This window comes from Limanda limanda, chromosome 14 (assembly GCF_963576545.1).
Source record: "Limanda limanda chromosome 14, fLimLim1.1, whole genome shotgun sequence".
NCBI lineage: Eukaryota > Metazoa > Chordata > Actinopteri > Pleuronectiformes > Pleuronectidae > Limanda > Limanda limanda.
Window position 1 is genome coordinate 13,685,155 of NC_083649.1, and position 17,245 is coordinate 13,702,399.

A 17,245-nucleotide genomic window follows, 5' to 3' on the forward strand; every position below is an offset into this window, starting at 1 on the left:
TCATGCATTCTGGATTCATTACAAATCAACTGAAATATTGCAAGCCATTTATTCTTTTAATATTGCTGATTATGGCTTACAGCTTAAGAAAACTCAAAAATCCTATCTCAAAAAATTAGAATATTTCCTCAGACCAAGTAAAAAAAAGATTTATAACAGCAAAACAAAATCAAACATTTGAAAATGTCCATTAATGCACTCAGTACTTGGTTGGGAATCCTTTTGCACGGATTACTGCATCAATGCGGCGGGGCATGGAGGCAATCAGCCTGGGGGATTGCTTAGGGTTTATGGATGCCCAGGATGCTTCAACAGCGGCCTTTAGCTCATTTGCATTGTTGGGTCTGGTGTCTTTCAGCTTCTTCTTCATAATACCCCACAAATTCTCTATGGGGTTCAGGTCAGGGGAATTGGCAGGCCAATCGAGGACAGTAATGCCATGGTCAGTACACCAGTTACTGGTGGTTTTGGCACTGTGGGCAGGTGCCAGATCATGCTGGAAAATGAAATCCTCATCTCCATAGAGCTTTTCAGCAGACGGAAGCATGTAGTGCTCTAAAATCTCTTGGTACACAGCTGCATTTACTCTGGACTTGATGAAACACAGTGGACCAACACCAGCAGCTGACATGGCTCCCCAAACCATCACTGACTGTGGGAACTTCACACTGGATTTCAAGCAACTTGGATTTTGCTCCTCTCCAGCCTTTCTCCAGACTCTGGCGCCTTGACTTCCAAATGAAATACAACACTTGCTTTCGTCTGAAAAGAGGACTTTGGACCACTCTGCAACTGCCCAGTGCTTCTTTTCCATAGCCCAAGTCAGACGCTTCTTCCGTTGTCTTGAGTTCAGAAGTGGCTTGACCATGGGAATACGGCTATTGTAGCCCATTTCCCGGATACGTCTGTGAACAGTGGCTTTTGATACCTGGACTCCAGCTTCAGTCCACTGTCTTTGAAGCTCCCCCAAATTCTGGAAGCGACCCTTCTTCACAATGCGGTTAAGGCTGCGGTCATCTCTCTTGGTTGTGCAGCGTTTCCTGCCACATTTCCCCCTTCCAACAGACTTTTTGTGAATGTGCTTTGAAACTGCACTCTGTGAACAGCTTGCTCTTTGAGAAATTTCTTTTTGTGTCTTACCCTCCTGATGGAGGGTGTCAATGATGGTCCTCTGGACAGCAGTCAGATCAGCAGTCTTCCCCATACTTGTGATTTAGTATACTGAACCAAGCTGAGTGTTTTTCAAGGCTCAGGAAACCCTTGCAGGTGTTTCGAGTTAATTAGACAATTCAAGTGATTAGTTGAATACCCTACTAGTATACTTTTTCATGATATTCTAATATTTAGAGATAGGATATTTGAGTTTTCTTAAGCTGTAAGCCATAATCAGCAATATTAAAAGAATAAAAGGCTTGCAATATTTCAGTTGATTTGTAATGAATCCAGAATGCATGACATTTTTGTTTTTTTAATTGCATTACAGAAAATAAAGAACTTTATCACAATATTCTAATTTTCTGAGACAGTCCTGTAGTTGTACTACTTCCGGTGTGTGGAAGTGGAAAGTGAAACAAACAACAGAGTAGAAGGGAGGGGGGGGGCGGTGGTGCTGGGGCGGTGATAAAAAGAAGTCGTCACATGACGGGTCAGCTGACTCTGTCCCGTATCACAAGAGCGAGCACAGCGGCTGTGATCATCACAACAGGTTGCGTGCAGCTGGCTGATCACTGAGCACCAGAGGAGCCTGTCCACCTGCTGTCCTTCACCGGGCCTGTCCTCGTCCTCCTGCCCGCCCGGTGTCCACTGCTTCCCCGGTCCTCACAGCCAGGGGACACTCCGACAGCCTCCACCCTCCTCGGCCGGGGACTTATCGTTGTGAGGTGCGGAGGGAAAGTGAGAAGCTAAGCTAGCTGCCCACCACTCTTAGCTTAGCTCCTCTGTTTGTGGGTACGGGTTAAGTTACCTCGCTGTTTTTTAAGGTGACTTCCTGGTTCTTTGTTCCCAGAGGCTGCGGACTACCCGGCGGACACCTGCCCTCAGGGCGATGGGGCTCCCCGCTGTGCAGCTCACCTCCGGGCTCCTCACCGGCTTCCTGGTGCTGCTGCTGCCGCTGCTGGCCTCCGGTCTCCCCGCTCGCACCCCGGAGAACCCGGGCCTGGTTTTCATCGAGCAGAACCGGGTCGGATTCAACTGGAGAAATGTCTCCTGTTCCATGTGTAAAGCCGCCTTCACCATCCTGGATGTCGCCCTGCTGGTAATGTGATCAGATCCACATCAGGTCTCCTACTAATAATGATGTTAAAGTGCTTTACTCAGCCACGTGTTCTCTCGAAATGCATTTAATTTAACTGAGAAAAGGTAAAAATAATTATGATAAACTTTATATATGCAGAGTGAACGAGGGTTATGACATTTCAGCACTAAGGCAGATAAGTTAAGGCAATTCAATAAGATGGAATAAACAACCCTACAGTAAGAACAATGAATAAAGGGCCCTAAAATTAATAATAGTAACACAAATAAGACATGTTGGCAATCAAACATTGTTCTAAAAGGCTCCTATTAGAAGTTATGTTAAAAGATGTCACTGATTCTGCAAGTCTCAGATCCTTGGGCAGGGATTTCCAGATCTGATGGGCCCTGACTGCAAAAGCCTGATCACCTCAAGTCTTTGAAAAATAAAAGGAAAAATGCCTTAAGTCTGCAAAACATGCACAACCATGACTTCTGTTAGCAAAAAGACTGGGGCTAGCAAATAAAATTATCTTTGTTCACGTTCTCCTTACTCAAATTACCTTCTCTGCACAAAGAGTTGGAGACATCGAGCCCTGTTGGAGGAAGTGAGGCTGCGCTGCGGCTCCTAGGTTAGCAGCAGATCCGCAGTGTTGCTGGGCGCAGAGCCAGCTGATTCCAAGGAGTCAGAAAAGTTTGTTCATCGGGAGCATCAAAGTTTATACAGTGGGCAAATAGAAGCTAGGAAAAATCTATCGAATTTTTTTTATATAGTTGATGTTCGCAAGTCCGAATTTGCCTTAAAGTGTTTTAACAGATGCGACATCCTCTGCCCCCAACAAGCAATATAAATGTTCAAAGTGATTATACAAAAGGAAATTGACAGACTACTGTTACATATTCTATCATTAGATCAGTTCCAAGTTTTCTTTGTAATATTTAAGTTAACACAGGGTCAATGGTGCAATAAAATCTGATGGATGAGAATAACAGGTCGGCTCAGTAATAAGAGCAGTGTCATTGAAAAATAAATTGTGATCAACATAAATCAAATAGAATGCGTTATACATAGTGTTGTAGGTTTGAAAATTGCTGATTCAACATTAAAAATCAATTTGAGACATCTAATGATTTGATGGTCTCATCGTGGACATCAAGCGCCTCTGATGATCACTAGCTACAGAGAAATATGCATTTCTAGGCCGGGCAGATTAATCTTGATTATTAAGAGCCAAAGTGTATATACTACATTTAAATGCAGAACCAATTACAAGAGTGTGGTTGGGGATGTCTGCTCGACTGCTGTTCCAGGAAGTTTGTGGTTTTGACACCAGTAAGTGAAGCATTGTTTACCACCCCACTTCTTAGACTCTGTTTTGGCTTTTTGTTGCCTCTTGTAGACTGACTCAAATGAGGAGCGGGTGGCCCGTGCATTCGGGGAGGCGTGTATCCGTCTCCATCTGGCCGATGAGCAGGTGTGTCGACAAATAACCGAGCTGTTCAGGGACGACTTCATCCGAGCTCTGCAGGAGTCTGTGCTGTGGCCCTCCGAGGCTTGTGCCATTCTGATCGGCCCCTCCTGTGGCAAGTTTGACCTCTACGCACCCTGGAACATCACCCTGCCGAAGGTCCCCAAGCCTCCTGTGACACCCCCCTCTCCTCCTAAACCTGGTTCTCCACAGAGCCGGGTCCTATTTCTAACTGATATCCACTGGGACAAGGTGAGCGTGTGCTGCTGAGAGATTCCCCAAAGTACAATTGTTTGAGTCTGGAAAATTGGGTTCTACCCCTCTCTTTTTAACATGGCAGGTTTCTGTTGCATCTTAGAGTTAAAGTCAATCGGAAAGTGCATTGGTATTCGTAATTGAACAGAAAGTGGCAGCATGATTGTTGGTGACTTGACATTTGTTTATGCTCAAGTGCTTCTTTAAAAATCCTCTCTTGACAGGAGTACCAAGCCGGCAGCTCTGCAGACTGCAAGGACCCTCTGTGCTGCCGGAACGACTCTGGCTCTCCCAGCTGGAGGCGGCGAGAGGCTGGCTACTGGGGAACCTACAGTAAGTGTGACCTGCCTCTGCGCACGGTGGAGAACCTCCTGGAAAATGCAGCCGAAGCCGGATCCTGGGACTGGGTTTACTGGACCGGAGATATACCAGCGCACAATGTTTGGTCCCAGACCAGGAAACAACAGCTGTCCGAGCTTTCTGTCATCTCCAGGCTCATCCACAAGTAATTTCTTCTTCAAGATCGGCTTTGAGTGTTTTGATAAACATGAACTGCCTCTTAGTGGAGTTTCACAGTGTGTAGTTCAGCTACTTCTGGATTTACATTTGACAGCAGCCACTGAGCTGTCAGTAGTTTTGAATAGAATATCTGATGAAACATGGTGTTGAAATGTCAAACCGTTCAGCCATGTTGCTTGTGATCACAGCTGCTTGGTAATGTACTTGCTGAGACCTCAGATGGCCTTATGTTCTTGATTCTCAGCCTGTTTCTCTTTCAGGATGTTTGTCATGTGTCAACTGGAACTGATCCAAACCCGTATTGACTCTGACCTCTTCCCTCCCGTCTTCTGTGCAGACACCTGGGACCTAATGTGACAGTTTATCCTGCTATAGGGAATCATGAGAGTACGCCAGTGAACAGCTTCCCACCGCCCTTTGTTCATGGCAACAGATCCTCCTCCTGGCTCTACGATTCGATGGCAGAGGAATGGTCCGCATGGTTACCAGAGGAAGCTTTGAAGACTCTAAGGTTCTTCATATTCATGTGTTTATTTAATTTGAATGTGAAGTTGAGTTTTGGCGTAGACGACACGTCGATGCTGTTTCTTTTAAACCTCGCAGACAGTCAGTAACCAGAGGCATTATATTTTTGGCTCGTCCTTCCGTCCATTCTTGTGAAAATCATATCTCAAGAACGCTTTGAGGGCATTTCTTCAAAATTGGTTCTAATCCTCAGTTGGACTTGAGGCTGAAGTGATTACATTTTGGTGGTCAACATCTCCGCATAATTTTCAGGGAATCCTTTCGAATTTAGTACAAACCTTCAATGGTAATTAGATTTTAGTGGTCAAAGGTTAAGGTCACAATTACCTCAATGGGAATACAGGAGGGACTGAAACTGCCCCGTTTGTGAAAGCGAAAATTCAGTTATTTATTCAAATGCAAACAAATGAAGATGCATTGTTTTTTCAGTGAATTAAATGTTTTTTTTTATTGGCAAACCGAAACACGTCCCAATATGTCTGTTAAAGGCAAATTTATAATATCTGCTGTTATGTCCTCTAGTTTCTAGATAAATATGTCTTTCAGTAAATGTTTTTTATATAATTTATCAGGAACTTTCTATGTCACGTTGTCGCTTAATGTTTACCTCACTTTCAACTGTTTGTACGGAGAAGTGATCACATTTCATCATTCCCTTTACAAAGATGGGGGTGGGCTCACCTGGAGTTTGTTCTCACTTTCTGATCAACTCTTTTCTCTGTATGTCTTTTCTTTTAGATACGGAGGATTCTACACGGTGAAGATTCGGCCTGGTCTCAGGGTGGTCTCTCTCAACATGAACTTCTGTGCTCGAGAGAACTTCTGGCTGATGGTGAACTCGACTGACCCGGCTAACCAGCTGCAATGGCTGGTCCACATACTGCAGACCAGTGAGGAGCAGGGAGAGAAGGTGAGCGGCGCAACAATAACAAAAGATGACATGAGCAACGCACATTATGGTAAAGTTTATTGCATGACAGAAAATAGGAACTTCTGGTAGTTTGTGTAATATTGTAGAACTGAAAGAAGACTGGGCGTGTTGAATCTTCCACTTTAGCCAACTACTTCATGTTAGCCCTGGGAAATGACTTGTTTCATCTGACTTACCCTCTAGTCACTGGAACTGAGCATGAGATTGCAATAAAACTAGTTTTTATTAGTACAATAACTCCTGTATGTGGTGTCATTTTCTACTTTAAATAGGTACACATCATAGGTCACATCCCACCTGGCCTGTGTCTCGGCAGCTGGAGCTGGAACTACTATCACATTGTCAACAGGTAGCTACACTGATCATTTATTCCCAGAGATGCAGATTATAGAACTGTTAGGAATGGAAGTTGTAAGGCAGCAAAGACAACAGCAGCAGTACGTCATCATATGTCCAGTTAATGTAATTTTCACTGAGGGAAGGACATTTTGTTCCATACTCAGCAGTTGTGAATGTGATGTCAAATATTTAATATGAAACACACAATTTCACAGCGTCAATTAGTGATACTTCTATCTGCAGTCTTTTATCAATACTATTGGACTCTTGGCAACATGGTAGACTTTTCAGCAAAGCTTGCTTTATCTCTGTTTTTTTGCATTAATCAGTCATCTATCTCGGTGTTTTTGTGTTTTCTGCTTTAGTAATCAAAATGTTCAGAGACCTTGAGTAGTCTGGTAGCTGAAAGGTTAAACTGCATGTCTCATAACACCATCGTCCATTTTCTCGAATCAGGACTTTTGTTTTTTTGCTTCACACTTTCTCTGTGAACGGTCTACTTCCTCACTAATGTCTGAACCTATGGTTTCAGTTGGTGCATGTTGTAGCCCAACTGAGAAATGAGGCCCGTTGTAAGTTTTCTGTTCCTTGTCTTATGTTCTGCTTTGTCCTCCCAGATATGAAAGTACAATTGCTGGGCAGTTTTTTGGTCATACGCACTTAGACGAGTTCCAAATGTTTTATGATGAGAAAACCATGAGCCGCCCGCTGGGAGTGGCTTTCATCGCTCCCAGTGTTACTACCTTTATTAATCTGAACCCAGGTGAGTTCACAAACTAGTGGAGTGATTCAACATTTCATAATGAACAAGCAACAAAGATTTAATTATTTTACTCTTTCCAGGATACCGTGTCTACTATGTCGATGGTGACTACCCCGGCAGCTCTCGGCTCGTGCTCGACCATGAAACCTACATCCTCAACCTCACAAAGGTCAACCACAGTCCAGGGTCTCTACTCGGCCCAGAACCAAACCCGAAATGGACACTGCTTTACCGCGCCACCGAGGCATACGGTCTTTCCACCCTGTTCCCGTCAGATTACGACAAGCTGATGCAGGCCTTCGTCAATGATGACCGAGTCTTCCAAAGGTTCTGGTACTTCAGGCATAAAGGACACGTGTCGGAGCCCTGCAAGGAGACATGCAAAACCTCACTGCTCTGCTTTCTGCGGAGTGGGCGTTACGACGAGTTGGAGCAGTGCGACCTCCTCAATGGTTTCAAAGGCAACATGGCAAGGGCTGCCAGAAAAACTCTCTGCTGATCTGAGGAAGTTTGGACTGACTGGTTGAACAGAGAAAAAGAGCAGTTGGACCAAATAAGAAATTGAGCCAAAAAGTTTGTTTTTTTTGCTGGTGGTTAAGGATAGGAACAGTCTTTGGATTTCATCTACTGTGACGAGGTTGAGGATTTGTCAGTTTTGCCTTGTGCTGTTGGTCATGTTTCTGCAAATGCAATGTCAGTTGTGTGAAGACTGATAGAAAGTCCTGGACAACAATCTTGAAATGCTGCTCTAAGACAACATTCATTCATGTAAATGTCCTCGAAGATTGTTAGGATTTTCGGCATTTTTGCCCATTTCCTTCACGCATGAAGTTTCTTTTTACTGCTGCCTTGTTGATTGGGACACAGTGGAAAGTTTGCTTTAAATGTATCACTATCTGACTTTTGACCTGTCCCACAATGCTTCTCTTCGCCACAGACTTTATTGAATCTGGTGGGTTAATGGACCTCAGTGATTATATACCAGGGCTAGTTTTGTTGAGTCATAACGTTGCGTAAATGCAAGTTCTCTATCTGAGCCATTTGTGAAGATTCAGTTAAAGTACAAAACCTTAATGCACAGCACCATCTGCCTTAGATCTTGCAAAGATGTCTTCTAGTCTAGATAAGTGTCGGTGTTTCTCACTAAGTGTTACTTGTGTCTGCACTTTAATTATTTTGTTAGCTGGTGTAAGTTCCAGGTGTATTGGAGAACAAGTTTGATAGACTTTCAACAGGGAAATGTTTTCAGGTCTTGATCTATGCATCCTGTGGTGTAACATGAGCATGACAATGGATGTAAAAAGCAATAATTCAAAGATTGTATAAAATACGAATAAATGATATCTTAAACTCTTGCCCACTTGTTTGCTTTGTTGAAAAAATGTTGATTCAGAGTTCTCAAGTGTCTTAAAACATAAAAATAAAATTCATGTAATCATCAGAATTTTAAATGCATTTAAGTCGGTGTATATTGTTAAAATGCCAATTTTTCTTCTTTAAATTTCATATATTATAGTAAAAAACTATACATTTTCAAGCTTTAAGTGCTTGTCAAAGAAATGAGTACCTATTAAACTCAGAAACCCTCTTTGAGAAGCAAAGTTTGGAACGTAACGGCAAAGCTGTTCAATGTATCAATCGCATTAATGTACATGTTAAATACAATCAAAAGTTATTAAATTATGGATAAAATACTTATTTAATTGATCTCATGCATAGAATGTTCAGAATTTTACAAAATTCTTGTATTTTAATGTTAACATTAAATCCTAAATTTGAAAACTGCAGAAACCCTGTGATTACAAATTCAGAGGTAGTTTATTTTGTAGTAATACAAAGGGGACATTTTCCAAAAGTGTACTCTTTTGTAATAAGAATGAAGCTTTATAATTTCATATCATTTTTTAAAATGTAATAATACCCAAGAGTCACCACACAGACTCATATCAACTTGTTTACTGGAACACGATACATAAAATGTCATGGTGCTTCCTCATATATCTCTTATTAAACATTTCAGTTGAATCGTCTCTTTTTTAATTTCAGTTTTTAATTTATTAGCGTTTCCTGTTCACCTGTAACAAGCCATTATGCCTTCATTTTTCTAAAGCGTTTATTATTATGGTTCAGTGAAGAACATGGAGACACCAAAATCCTCCTTGTACAGGTCCCAGGTCTTGGGTTTGTGGGGGTTGTCCAGTTCATCTCTGGGTAGAAACAATCTGTGGTGGGAATTTAAAGTTCAGTCAGAAAATAAGGTCAAGAGCAAAAGAAATACATATTTTATCAGAGCAACAGAAATTTACTTGTTGTTCTCTATGAAGGACGTATTGAACCAGAAGTAGAACGGGACATCTTCGTATCCTTTTGGAAGACCCTAAAGATGAGAGACATTAGAAACACCGAAAATGTATTTAAAATAAATCAATTTAAAAGAGTAGAATAAAAGAGATAGAGATTAAAATAAATAAAAAGGATAAAATCTAAAAACAATTACAGAAAGGTAAGAGTAAAATAATACAAATTTAATAGATGTGTAAAATCATAGGAAATAAAATAAAAATATTTTTTTTAAACTAGCTTAGTTAAACACACTCGTAGAAGAAGAATAAAAACATTTTCATTTAAAGTGAATGAATTAAAACAAAAGACAAGTAGGATCATAGGACAAAGTAAAGAGAGGAACTCACAGCACTTGATTCAAACATGACCTTCACGTCTCCCTCGACCACAGTCCCGTTCTGGAGACTGATGACTGCTGCATTATTGCCCACGTCAGGAAACACCTTCAAAAACACCAGAAACTCATTAATCATTGAATCAGCAATTGAATCATTGTGACCTAACAAGGTTTGAGTGAGACTCACTTTGCAGTTCTCCTGTTTGGCACACACACACTGAAACACCAGCTCTTTCTTCACAATTATCTTCACCTTAAGATCGCTGCCATCCCCTTTACCCACGCCTGGGAAAGAGCACATACAACAGATGTTAACATTATCACAAAGCCGAATTTAAAGGATGATTGAGTGCCCTGCAGGTTTGAAGGGTTTTACCTGCTATAGAGTGTATGCGGATGCTCTTGATGTGGAGGGGTTTGGATGGAGGCAGCTGCCTGTTGAACCTCGTTTTCATGACCTCGTAGTACCCCACGTACCGGCTCTGTGGACAACACAGGTACAGGATAAAAAATAACTTTTATTAAATCAGTCTTCTAAGGCTTTATGAGCAAATTTCACATATTACTGACAGGTGATAAGGAGAAATAGGGAGTTTTGGCACTGATCTAGACAGAGAGACAGATCGAGGAATCTTTTTATCACTTTCTTTGACATTGCGATAGAGGGCGTTTCTTTGACACTTTCACTGATTTCCCACGGAAAAGTGCATGGATTAGCAAGGCATATTTAGGATAATGATCAGTATCAGTGTGTGAAAGTTGAAGCAGCTTTATTGAAATCAAAGGGACTGTTGCAGAGGTATGCGCTCTACTGATTGATGGTCTAATCAAAAAAGCAAAAAGGTGTCCAAAGATACAGGTAAAAGGCAATAAGAGTGTAACTTAAAAGCAATAATTCAAAGATTGTATAAAATCCGAATAAATTATATCTTAAACTGTCGCCCACTTGTTTGCTTTGTTGGAAAAATGTTGATTCAGGGTTTTATCAAGTGTCTTAAAACATAAAAAGAAATCTCATGTAATCATCAGAATTTTAAATGCATTTAAGTAGGTGTAAATTGTTAAAATTCCTTTAATGCCAATTCTGTTCATGTTGTGTCAATTGCAACCACAACGAGGCGCTAGTCAGCAGCCAGAAGTGTCGTCTCAAAATATCTTTCTTCTTTCTTCTGAAGTTTATGTGAGTATGTCTCCTGAGTGGCTGATTCTCACCTGAGATGGGGTCTCCACTCCCTGAAACTTGGAGCTGCGACTCTTGTCCGTCCTCCTCTCACCAAAATATTCCAGACTGTCCTGGTGGACAAACAGAAATTAATCTAAGTGTGAGTCTGCAGCTGCTTATTCGTTAACCCTTGTTTGACCAAGTTTCAGAGTGAAATAGACATACTTGTGCATTCTCAAACTGGTCACTATCGATAAGCCAGGTGCACACCAGAGTACCTGTGCGTCCTGTCAAATAGAGCAGAGTCATGATCAGATTAAGGCTTTTAGCTCGACTAGAGCAGGGTGCACCAAGAGGAAAGGTTCTTCAACAGCAAACCACTAAAACTCAACTCAAATTATTCAGGAAATCAAAATAAAACAAGTGCAGATCTTTGGCCTCACCTTTCCCTCCTTTACAGTGAATTGCAATGATGTTTTTGGGATCGGCCGACATCCACTCCCTCACATTAGCTGTGTATTTCAGCATGTCCCTGAGACAGAGAGTGAAACACACGATGATGAGAGATTAACTGAGAAAACATTAACACTTATTTGCGACATATCCAGTTGGTTCTTGTGTTCATAATGATTTAACACATCCACACAGCGACTGTACAAATGTGGTGAGGTTGTTCTTAATGTTATCACCACACTGCACTATTTTAATAAGCTCTAATTTACAGTGCTTCAATATAATTACAAGCAGAAGGGAACAGTGCAACAGAAAAACCCACATCACAAAAAAAAGGTTAACTCACTCCAGGGAGGGGACATTGTGGTCGTCTATGAACACACGCTCAACTTTGTAGTGGAAGAACTGGGGGTCGTAACCTTTCTCACCTGGGAACAAAAATGATACTGTTTGTTGAGTTCTATCCAAAGGCAATAGAGTGCACGTGATGAGATGCGGTGCAAACTTACTGCACAGGTTGTAAACTTTATAGTGGTCTTCATGTTTAGCGTCCAGGAACCTGGCCACCTCCTGCACAGAGAGAGGAGGAATAGGTTAAAGGTTCAGTGTGTAGGGATTTATTGACATCTACTGGTGAAGTTGCATGTTGCAGCTGAACACCCCTCCTTCGCCCTCCCCTTCCAAACACAGGAGAGAACCTGTGGTCACCTTTCAGGTGTAAATGTGACACAAGTGACAACATCACTAAGTTTATTTTATATTCAATTTCTGCCAATTGATCCCTTTCATCTAAAGCTTACACACTGAACCTTTAAAGCAGCTGGGAATGGCGTATGAATCATTCTAGAAATTAATGAATTAAACTTGATATTAGTGTGTGTAATTATATCTAAAAAGGGAGGAGGGCATTTTAACATGTGCACAGATGTCCAGTCAGACTTACACCAATCGGATTCCTGTAGAAGGACTGTTTCCCAGAGGAGGGGAAAGACATGGCGATGACACGATCTAGAGACACGGGTAAAGATGGAAATTAATTTGAAAAAAGCTCTAACCTTTAGCAATTTGTTTTGGATGCATTATCCAACATGCATTTCTGTGTTTCTTACACCATCTAACTCCCACCTGTCACGTAGGTAAGGTCAAGGTCAAATCCATCCTTCTGATAACGCCGCTTGTTCTCAGAAACCTGACAAAATGAACACAAATCAAAGATCAGGGATTAGCAGACATCTCCTCTCTTTTTTTTCCCCAACCATGATTTTCTCAAACTGATTTTAATGCATCATTTATTTAGAGTTTGTTTCCTGTGCCTCCGTGGTGTGAACTCACCATCCTCCTGGTGACTTTCTCCAGCTCCTTCCTCTGAGCTGCCAGTCGGAAAAGTCTCACCAGGATTATTATTCTCAGGAATCGGAGAAACGTCACTGCCCTGATGAAAAAACGAATGACTCCTTTTATTCATGAAATAATCTATAACATATTAATGGGGTAAGTGTAAAGAACTAAACATCATTATAATGTATGGCCAGTGTAGCTTTCTGGACGCTGTAAACAGGATTAGATAGAATATTATAAATCAATATTACTTTACGAATAATGTTTTTTAGATACCAGTATATTCTCAATATAGCTTATAAATGAAAAACGTTACACATATTTTAATTGTCACTGTACTGATTATTATTTTGTCTCAGGATAAACATAATACAATACAATTACAATATAATGTTTTGGTTTATGTAATATAAACAAGTTTAGAACCAACGAAAGTGTATCAAATTGTCAATACTGAATAAAAATATAAAGTATCAATAAAATAATAATATATTAAAATTAAAATACAAAGCAACACACATTATTGCAGAGTCCATTGCAGCAGATTAAGAGTAAACAAAGCTCCCATAGGAAATGGGTGCAGTGTTTTATGTTGTTTAAAGAGTCCAACTGCCAGATTCCTCATTTGGGCTTTTTTTTTTTTTCTGAATTGAGTCCCTGATCAATCATTGATCACGGATTAGACCTACAGCCAGACTGACTCTAGGCTGAGCTCTGCAGAAAAATAACAAGATATCACCAAACTGTACCAAGGTCTGTGGCATAAGCAGAGGGAGGAGCTTGTACCTGGGGATGAGACTGGTTCCTGACAGGTCAGTGAAGGTGTAGATCATGGTGACCACCAGGGTGATGACCACAACGAAGGCGTCTACGATGTTCAGCTTGGAGCTGAAGTACACTTTGAATCTGAAAGACGGAGACACTTGAACACGCTGCTGAGAAAACTGCCCGCTTCATGCAACAAGTAGAATCAGCTGACAGATTGTGAGTGTAGCTCTCTTAGCCATCATGTTTCCCAAGGACCAGCCCAATACAAGCCATACATTTCCTGTTCAGCTTCCTCTTTGCAACATCCTGTTCAACAGCAAATCACTCTCTGTTTCTGCTGACACAGGAATGTTTGCATCACCCGGTCCTTTTTACAAAATCTGTTACAACTCCTCAGACGATTGCATGAATGAACCACCGTCTAACACAGTGCCAGCGACATTAACAGCTTTACAAAGGTAAGATTTAATGCCAGGCTGCAGGGAAAATAGAGTAAATAACACAAAGGTTCATGCTGTATGTGTATTAAAATAAACACAAAATGTATCTGGAGCGGTCATAAACAAGTGGTTATACTACCAACACACCACAGTATACAGGGCCTGGGATTCTGGACTCACCCTTCCACATAGACCCGCAGGAGGACGTCCGCGAGGAAGAAGAAGGAGATGGTGAGGGACACAGCCTCGAGGACATCGCCGACCTCTCTGCTCTTAGCCGGCAGCGACAAATCCACTATGACCAGTACAACGTCCACTATGATCAGAATGACTCCGAATATACTGAGGGGAAAGATAATATAACCATTGCTATTGTCATTGAACACTACAAGGGAAAGAGAGAACCATCTTTAGCAATCCTCACTTAGTGGTAGTACAGTGATTGAGAACCTCTGCTCTAGATTACCCACTATATCTGCGAGAGAGATCCAGAAACACACTCACCGAAATCCAAAGGACATAACGAAAGGTGTAATCTTCGTACGGATGTTTCTGCACAGAGAGACAGATTTTGATGCTCGTCACTGCAGATAAAATGTGCTTTTCGAATCAAGGGTTGTACATAAAGCTTTCTGCTGCATAAACTTACTGATACATCGTGTCTGGCACGGAGATCTCTTCCTTCCCGTCGTCAATCTCCACTCTAGCATCCTCCATCTTTGCAACGTTTCTAATAAAGAACAATGACAAGACAAATATCTTTGATAGAAACAACACAAACCATGCAGAACAACAATGTTACACTCGCATAGGAAGCAACAGCTGCATCTCAAACATTGCATGGTCCACATAAAGTGAATAAAGGTTGATATTGCCATGACAAATCTGCGTTTCTCACCCATTTACACCTGAATCTGAGCCTGGACTGAAGTGGACAGAGGTCATGGTGTGTGTGTGTGTTTGTGTGTCTTCCCTCCGGCTTTGCTCTGATCGTGTTGTCTCTGGAATTGGAAAAAGAAAGTGGGGAAAGAGTAAAACTGGGACTGGCCAATATCAATTGTACTGTTATAAGTCTTTTCTTAAAGTATCTTCTTAAAGCATACTTTTATCGGAGAGCCTTTCCTGATTTTACCTGAGTCTTAACTGTCTTTATAACTGTCTTTTAATTACTTTTATTGAGCATTTTACACGGCACTGGTATTTACACACTCATATATTTTACCTGCTTTCTTCTAAACCTGATGCTTTATGACACATTTTATGAGCATTGCTGCCTTTGTAAATCACTTTGTAACATGTTTTGAAATGTGCTCTATAAATAAGGCTTATAATATTATATTATGTAAGCACAGTCAGGAGGTACAACACATAATTTACCTCCGATTTGTTAAATATCTGGCTTTTTATCAAGATCAAAACCACAACGTTCAATCCAGAGCAAGAATGTATCTTTAAACTTACAAGAAATTAAAAATAGGACATTTATCCAGATAATTGTTGATACAGACGGATTCCCTGACTGAAAACTCCTCTGCTCTGCATGTTGCTGAACATTTAATCAAATTCGAACAGACAGCACTTGAGGATAAACAGCTTCCTGCCATGTCCTGAAATAGTTTATCTGCTCATATCAAACATCCTCCCACTTTTGTTCTTTAATCATTAAACTTCCCAGTGCAGTTCTTCGTGCTTCCTATAACAATAAGTACACAGCACACAAGAAAGGAGACAGAGACACAAGAAAGTTTGAATGGAGTATTATTACCTCAATGAACAATGTCAAATGAGCAGGAGGATTTAACAAGACAAACCAGCTGCTTTCCTTCAGTTCATCTGGGTGAAGGCTCCTTCCCTCAGTCCTCTCAGTGGGTTTATGCGCTCACAACAAAATAGTCCCCCGTAAAAAACAAAGAGACACAGCGTCCTCTCACCGTGAGTCCAGGTTCGGCATTCGGGGAATTATACGAGAGTTTGTCTTGTGACTTCTCATGAGGACAGAGGAAGAAGGCTCAAAGGTTAATCGGTAACTTTTGTTTCTTTCTTCTATCCATCCACTAACATGTTCCTGCCCATCGAGTCGTTTTCTGCAGACGTAGCGGTTTGAGACTTCCTGGACTTCAGTAGAAAACTTGGCTCGGCCTTGGTTTCCTTCTTTCCTCCTCTTCAATCTGACCACAGAAATACTGACTGGGCCTGAACACAACACAAGCCTTCCTGTCCACAGTCAGATTTCACGTTAAACATTAATAATACAAGTAATAATAAAACAAAACTAGGTCGCCAGGCTGCTGCGGCCACTTCCCCCCCTCCGCCTGTCTCCAACATCTGGATTTAATTCACTGCTGTACATTCCAAAATACTCAAGTACTAAAAATACTAAAAATACTCCGAAATGTGACAACTATCTTACATTTGATGGAATTTCGTCAAATGTTTAATGCTTCCCCTGAATTGGGACATTATTTTGTTTATTTAAAGTGTTTTTACAATCGTACAAGCCTTTGAAAGGCAACGTGGATAAAAGACAAGATGAACAATATTAAAGGTAAAATTTGTAAAACAAAAAGAAAGAAAGAAAATCACTGGAAGTCATGGAAGATAAGTTAGTCAGCTAAAAGTGTCCAAATCTTGTCAAAAGTTATCAAACGCATTACTTTGTAAATTATTTATTTATGTATTTATTTATTAAATCGTTTCAAGTGCTTTACAATCATTGTTTGGGAGGCAACACTAAAATTGATAAAGATAAGATTTACAATGTTAGAAATAGAATTTGTAAAGAAACAAAGAAAAACACGAAATAAGTTAGGCAGCTAAATGTGTAAAAAGTCCAAATCTTGTCAGAAGGCATTGCTTTGTAGCTTCTTTTCAATTAAATTATTTTTAAGTTTTATATACGAATGGATGAAATACAAGGTGTTCCATGTAAGAAATAAAATAACAAGAAAAATTAAGTAAGAGATATAAAGTAAAGGTTACTTATTAAAAAAACGCTAACTTTGTCCAAAGCACAAATGAAACTAGAAAAGTAAGCTGGTAAACCACTGCAAAGGTACAGACTAGTCATGTACAGTTAACCAATAAAACAAGTGAAATGTATTTGTGTTCAGAAAAAAAGGTTTTCATTGCTTGAAACATAGAGCCAGAGGCCTAGATTTGTTAAATAATTAAATAATTAAATAAAAACAACTTATGTTGTTTTTTATTTATTATTAATATAATACAATAAAAGTAATCAATGAAAAAAAAAAATAATTCCATAGCATTTGATTTAGTTCCAATAGTGCAATAGCCAACAAGTAACACAAGAGAGAGCCCTTCTACACTACACACTGGCTTCTCTTTCAAAAAGAACCTGCTGCTTTTCTATG

The 17,245-nt window shown here is 40.5% G+C and overlaps 2 protein-coding genes across 2 annotated transcripts; one reads left to right on the top strand and one right to left on the bottom strand.

Moving 5' to 3' along the window:
* The first annotated feature begins 1,666 nt into the window (after positions 1-1,666).
* On the top strand, positions 1,667-8,388 carry smpd1 (sphingomyelin phosphodiesterase 1). The gene is made up of 9 exons (XM_061085285.1): positions 1,667-1,880; positions 2,006-2,254; positions 3,633-3,953; positions 4,181-4,461; positions 4,813-4,986; positions 5,739-5,910; positions 6,204-6,280; positions 6,888-7,033; positions 7,114-8,388. The coding sequence occupies exons 2-9, from the start codon at positions 2,045-2,047 to the stop codon at positions 7,530-7,532; spliced, it is 1,800 nt and encodes a 599-aa protein (XP_060941268.1). The 5' UTR covers positions 1,667-1,880; positions 2,006-2,044; the 3' UTR covers positions 7,533-8,388.
* A 585-nt stretch (positions 8,389-8,973) lies between these two features.
* tpte (transmembrane phosphatase with tensin homology) lies at positions 8,974-15,954 on the bottom strand. Its single transcript, XM_061086123.1, has 19 exons — positions 15,640-15,954; positions 14,773-14,875; positions 14,524-14,604; positions 14,379-14,426; positions 14,055-14,216; positions 13,453-13,572; positions 12,661-12,760; positions 12,454-12,517; positions 12,272-12,336; positions 11,838-11,898; positions 11,675-11,756; positions 11,319-11,407; positions 11,101-11,162; positions 10,926-11,006; positions 10,090-10,195; positions 9,901-9,998; positions 9,724-9,819; positions 9,340-9,410; positions 8,974-9,255 (listed from the first exon to the last, which is right to left on the bottom strand). Exons 2-19 carry the CDS (start codon positions 14,817-14,819, stop codon positions 9,153-9,155), a joined length of 1,536 nt encoding a protein of 511 aa, XP_060942106.1. The 5' UTR covers positions 14,820-14,875; positions 15,640-15,954; the 3' UTR covers positions 8,974-9,152.
* Positions 15,955-17,245: the final 1,291 nt, after the last annotated feature.

What these genes read in the sequence shown, in the direction of transcription:
- smpd1 (XM_061085285.1), top strand. Translation starts at nt 2,045, where the DNA reads ATGGGGCTCCCCGCTGTGCAGCTCACCTCCGGGCTCCTCACCGGCTTC. An exon ending in CTGATATCCACTGGGACAAG is followed by an intron (nt 3,954 to 4,180) that starts GTGAGCGTGTGC and finishes CTCTCTTGACAG; the next exon opens with GAGTACCAAGCCGGCAGCTC. An exon ending in GAAGCTTTGAAGACTCTAAG is followed by an intron (nt 4,987 to 5,738) that starts GTTCTTCATATT and finishes CTTTTCTTTTAG; the next exon opens with ATACGGAGGATTCTACACGG.
- tpte (XM_061086123.1), bottom strand. Translation starts at nt 14,819, where the DNA reads ATGACCTCTGTCCACTTCAGTCCAGGCTCAGATTCAGGTGTAAATGG. An exon ending in GTGCCAGACACGATGTATCA is followed by an intron (nt 14,427 to 14,523) that starts GTAAGTTTATGC and finishes CTCTCTGTGCAG; the next exon opens with AAACATCCGTACGAAGATTA. An exon ending in GGAACCAGTCTCATCCCCAG is followed by an intron (nt 12,761 to 13,452) that starts GTACAAGCTCCT and finishes TTTTTTCATCAG; the next exon opens with GGCAGTGACGTTTCTCCGAT.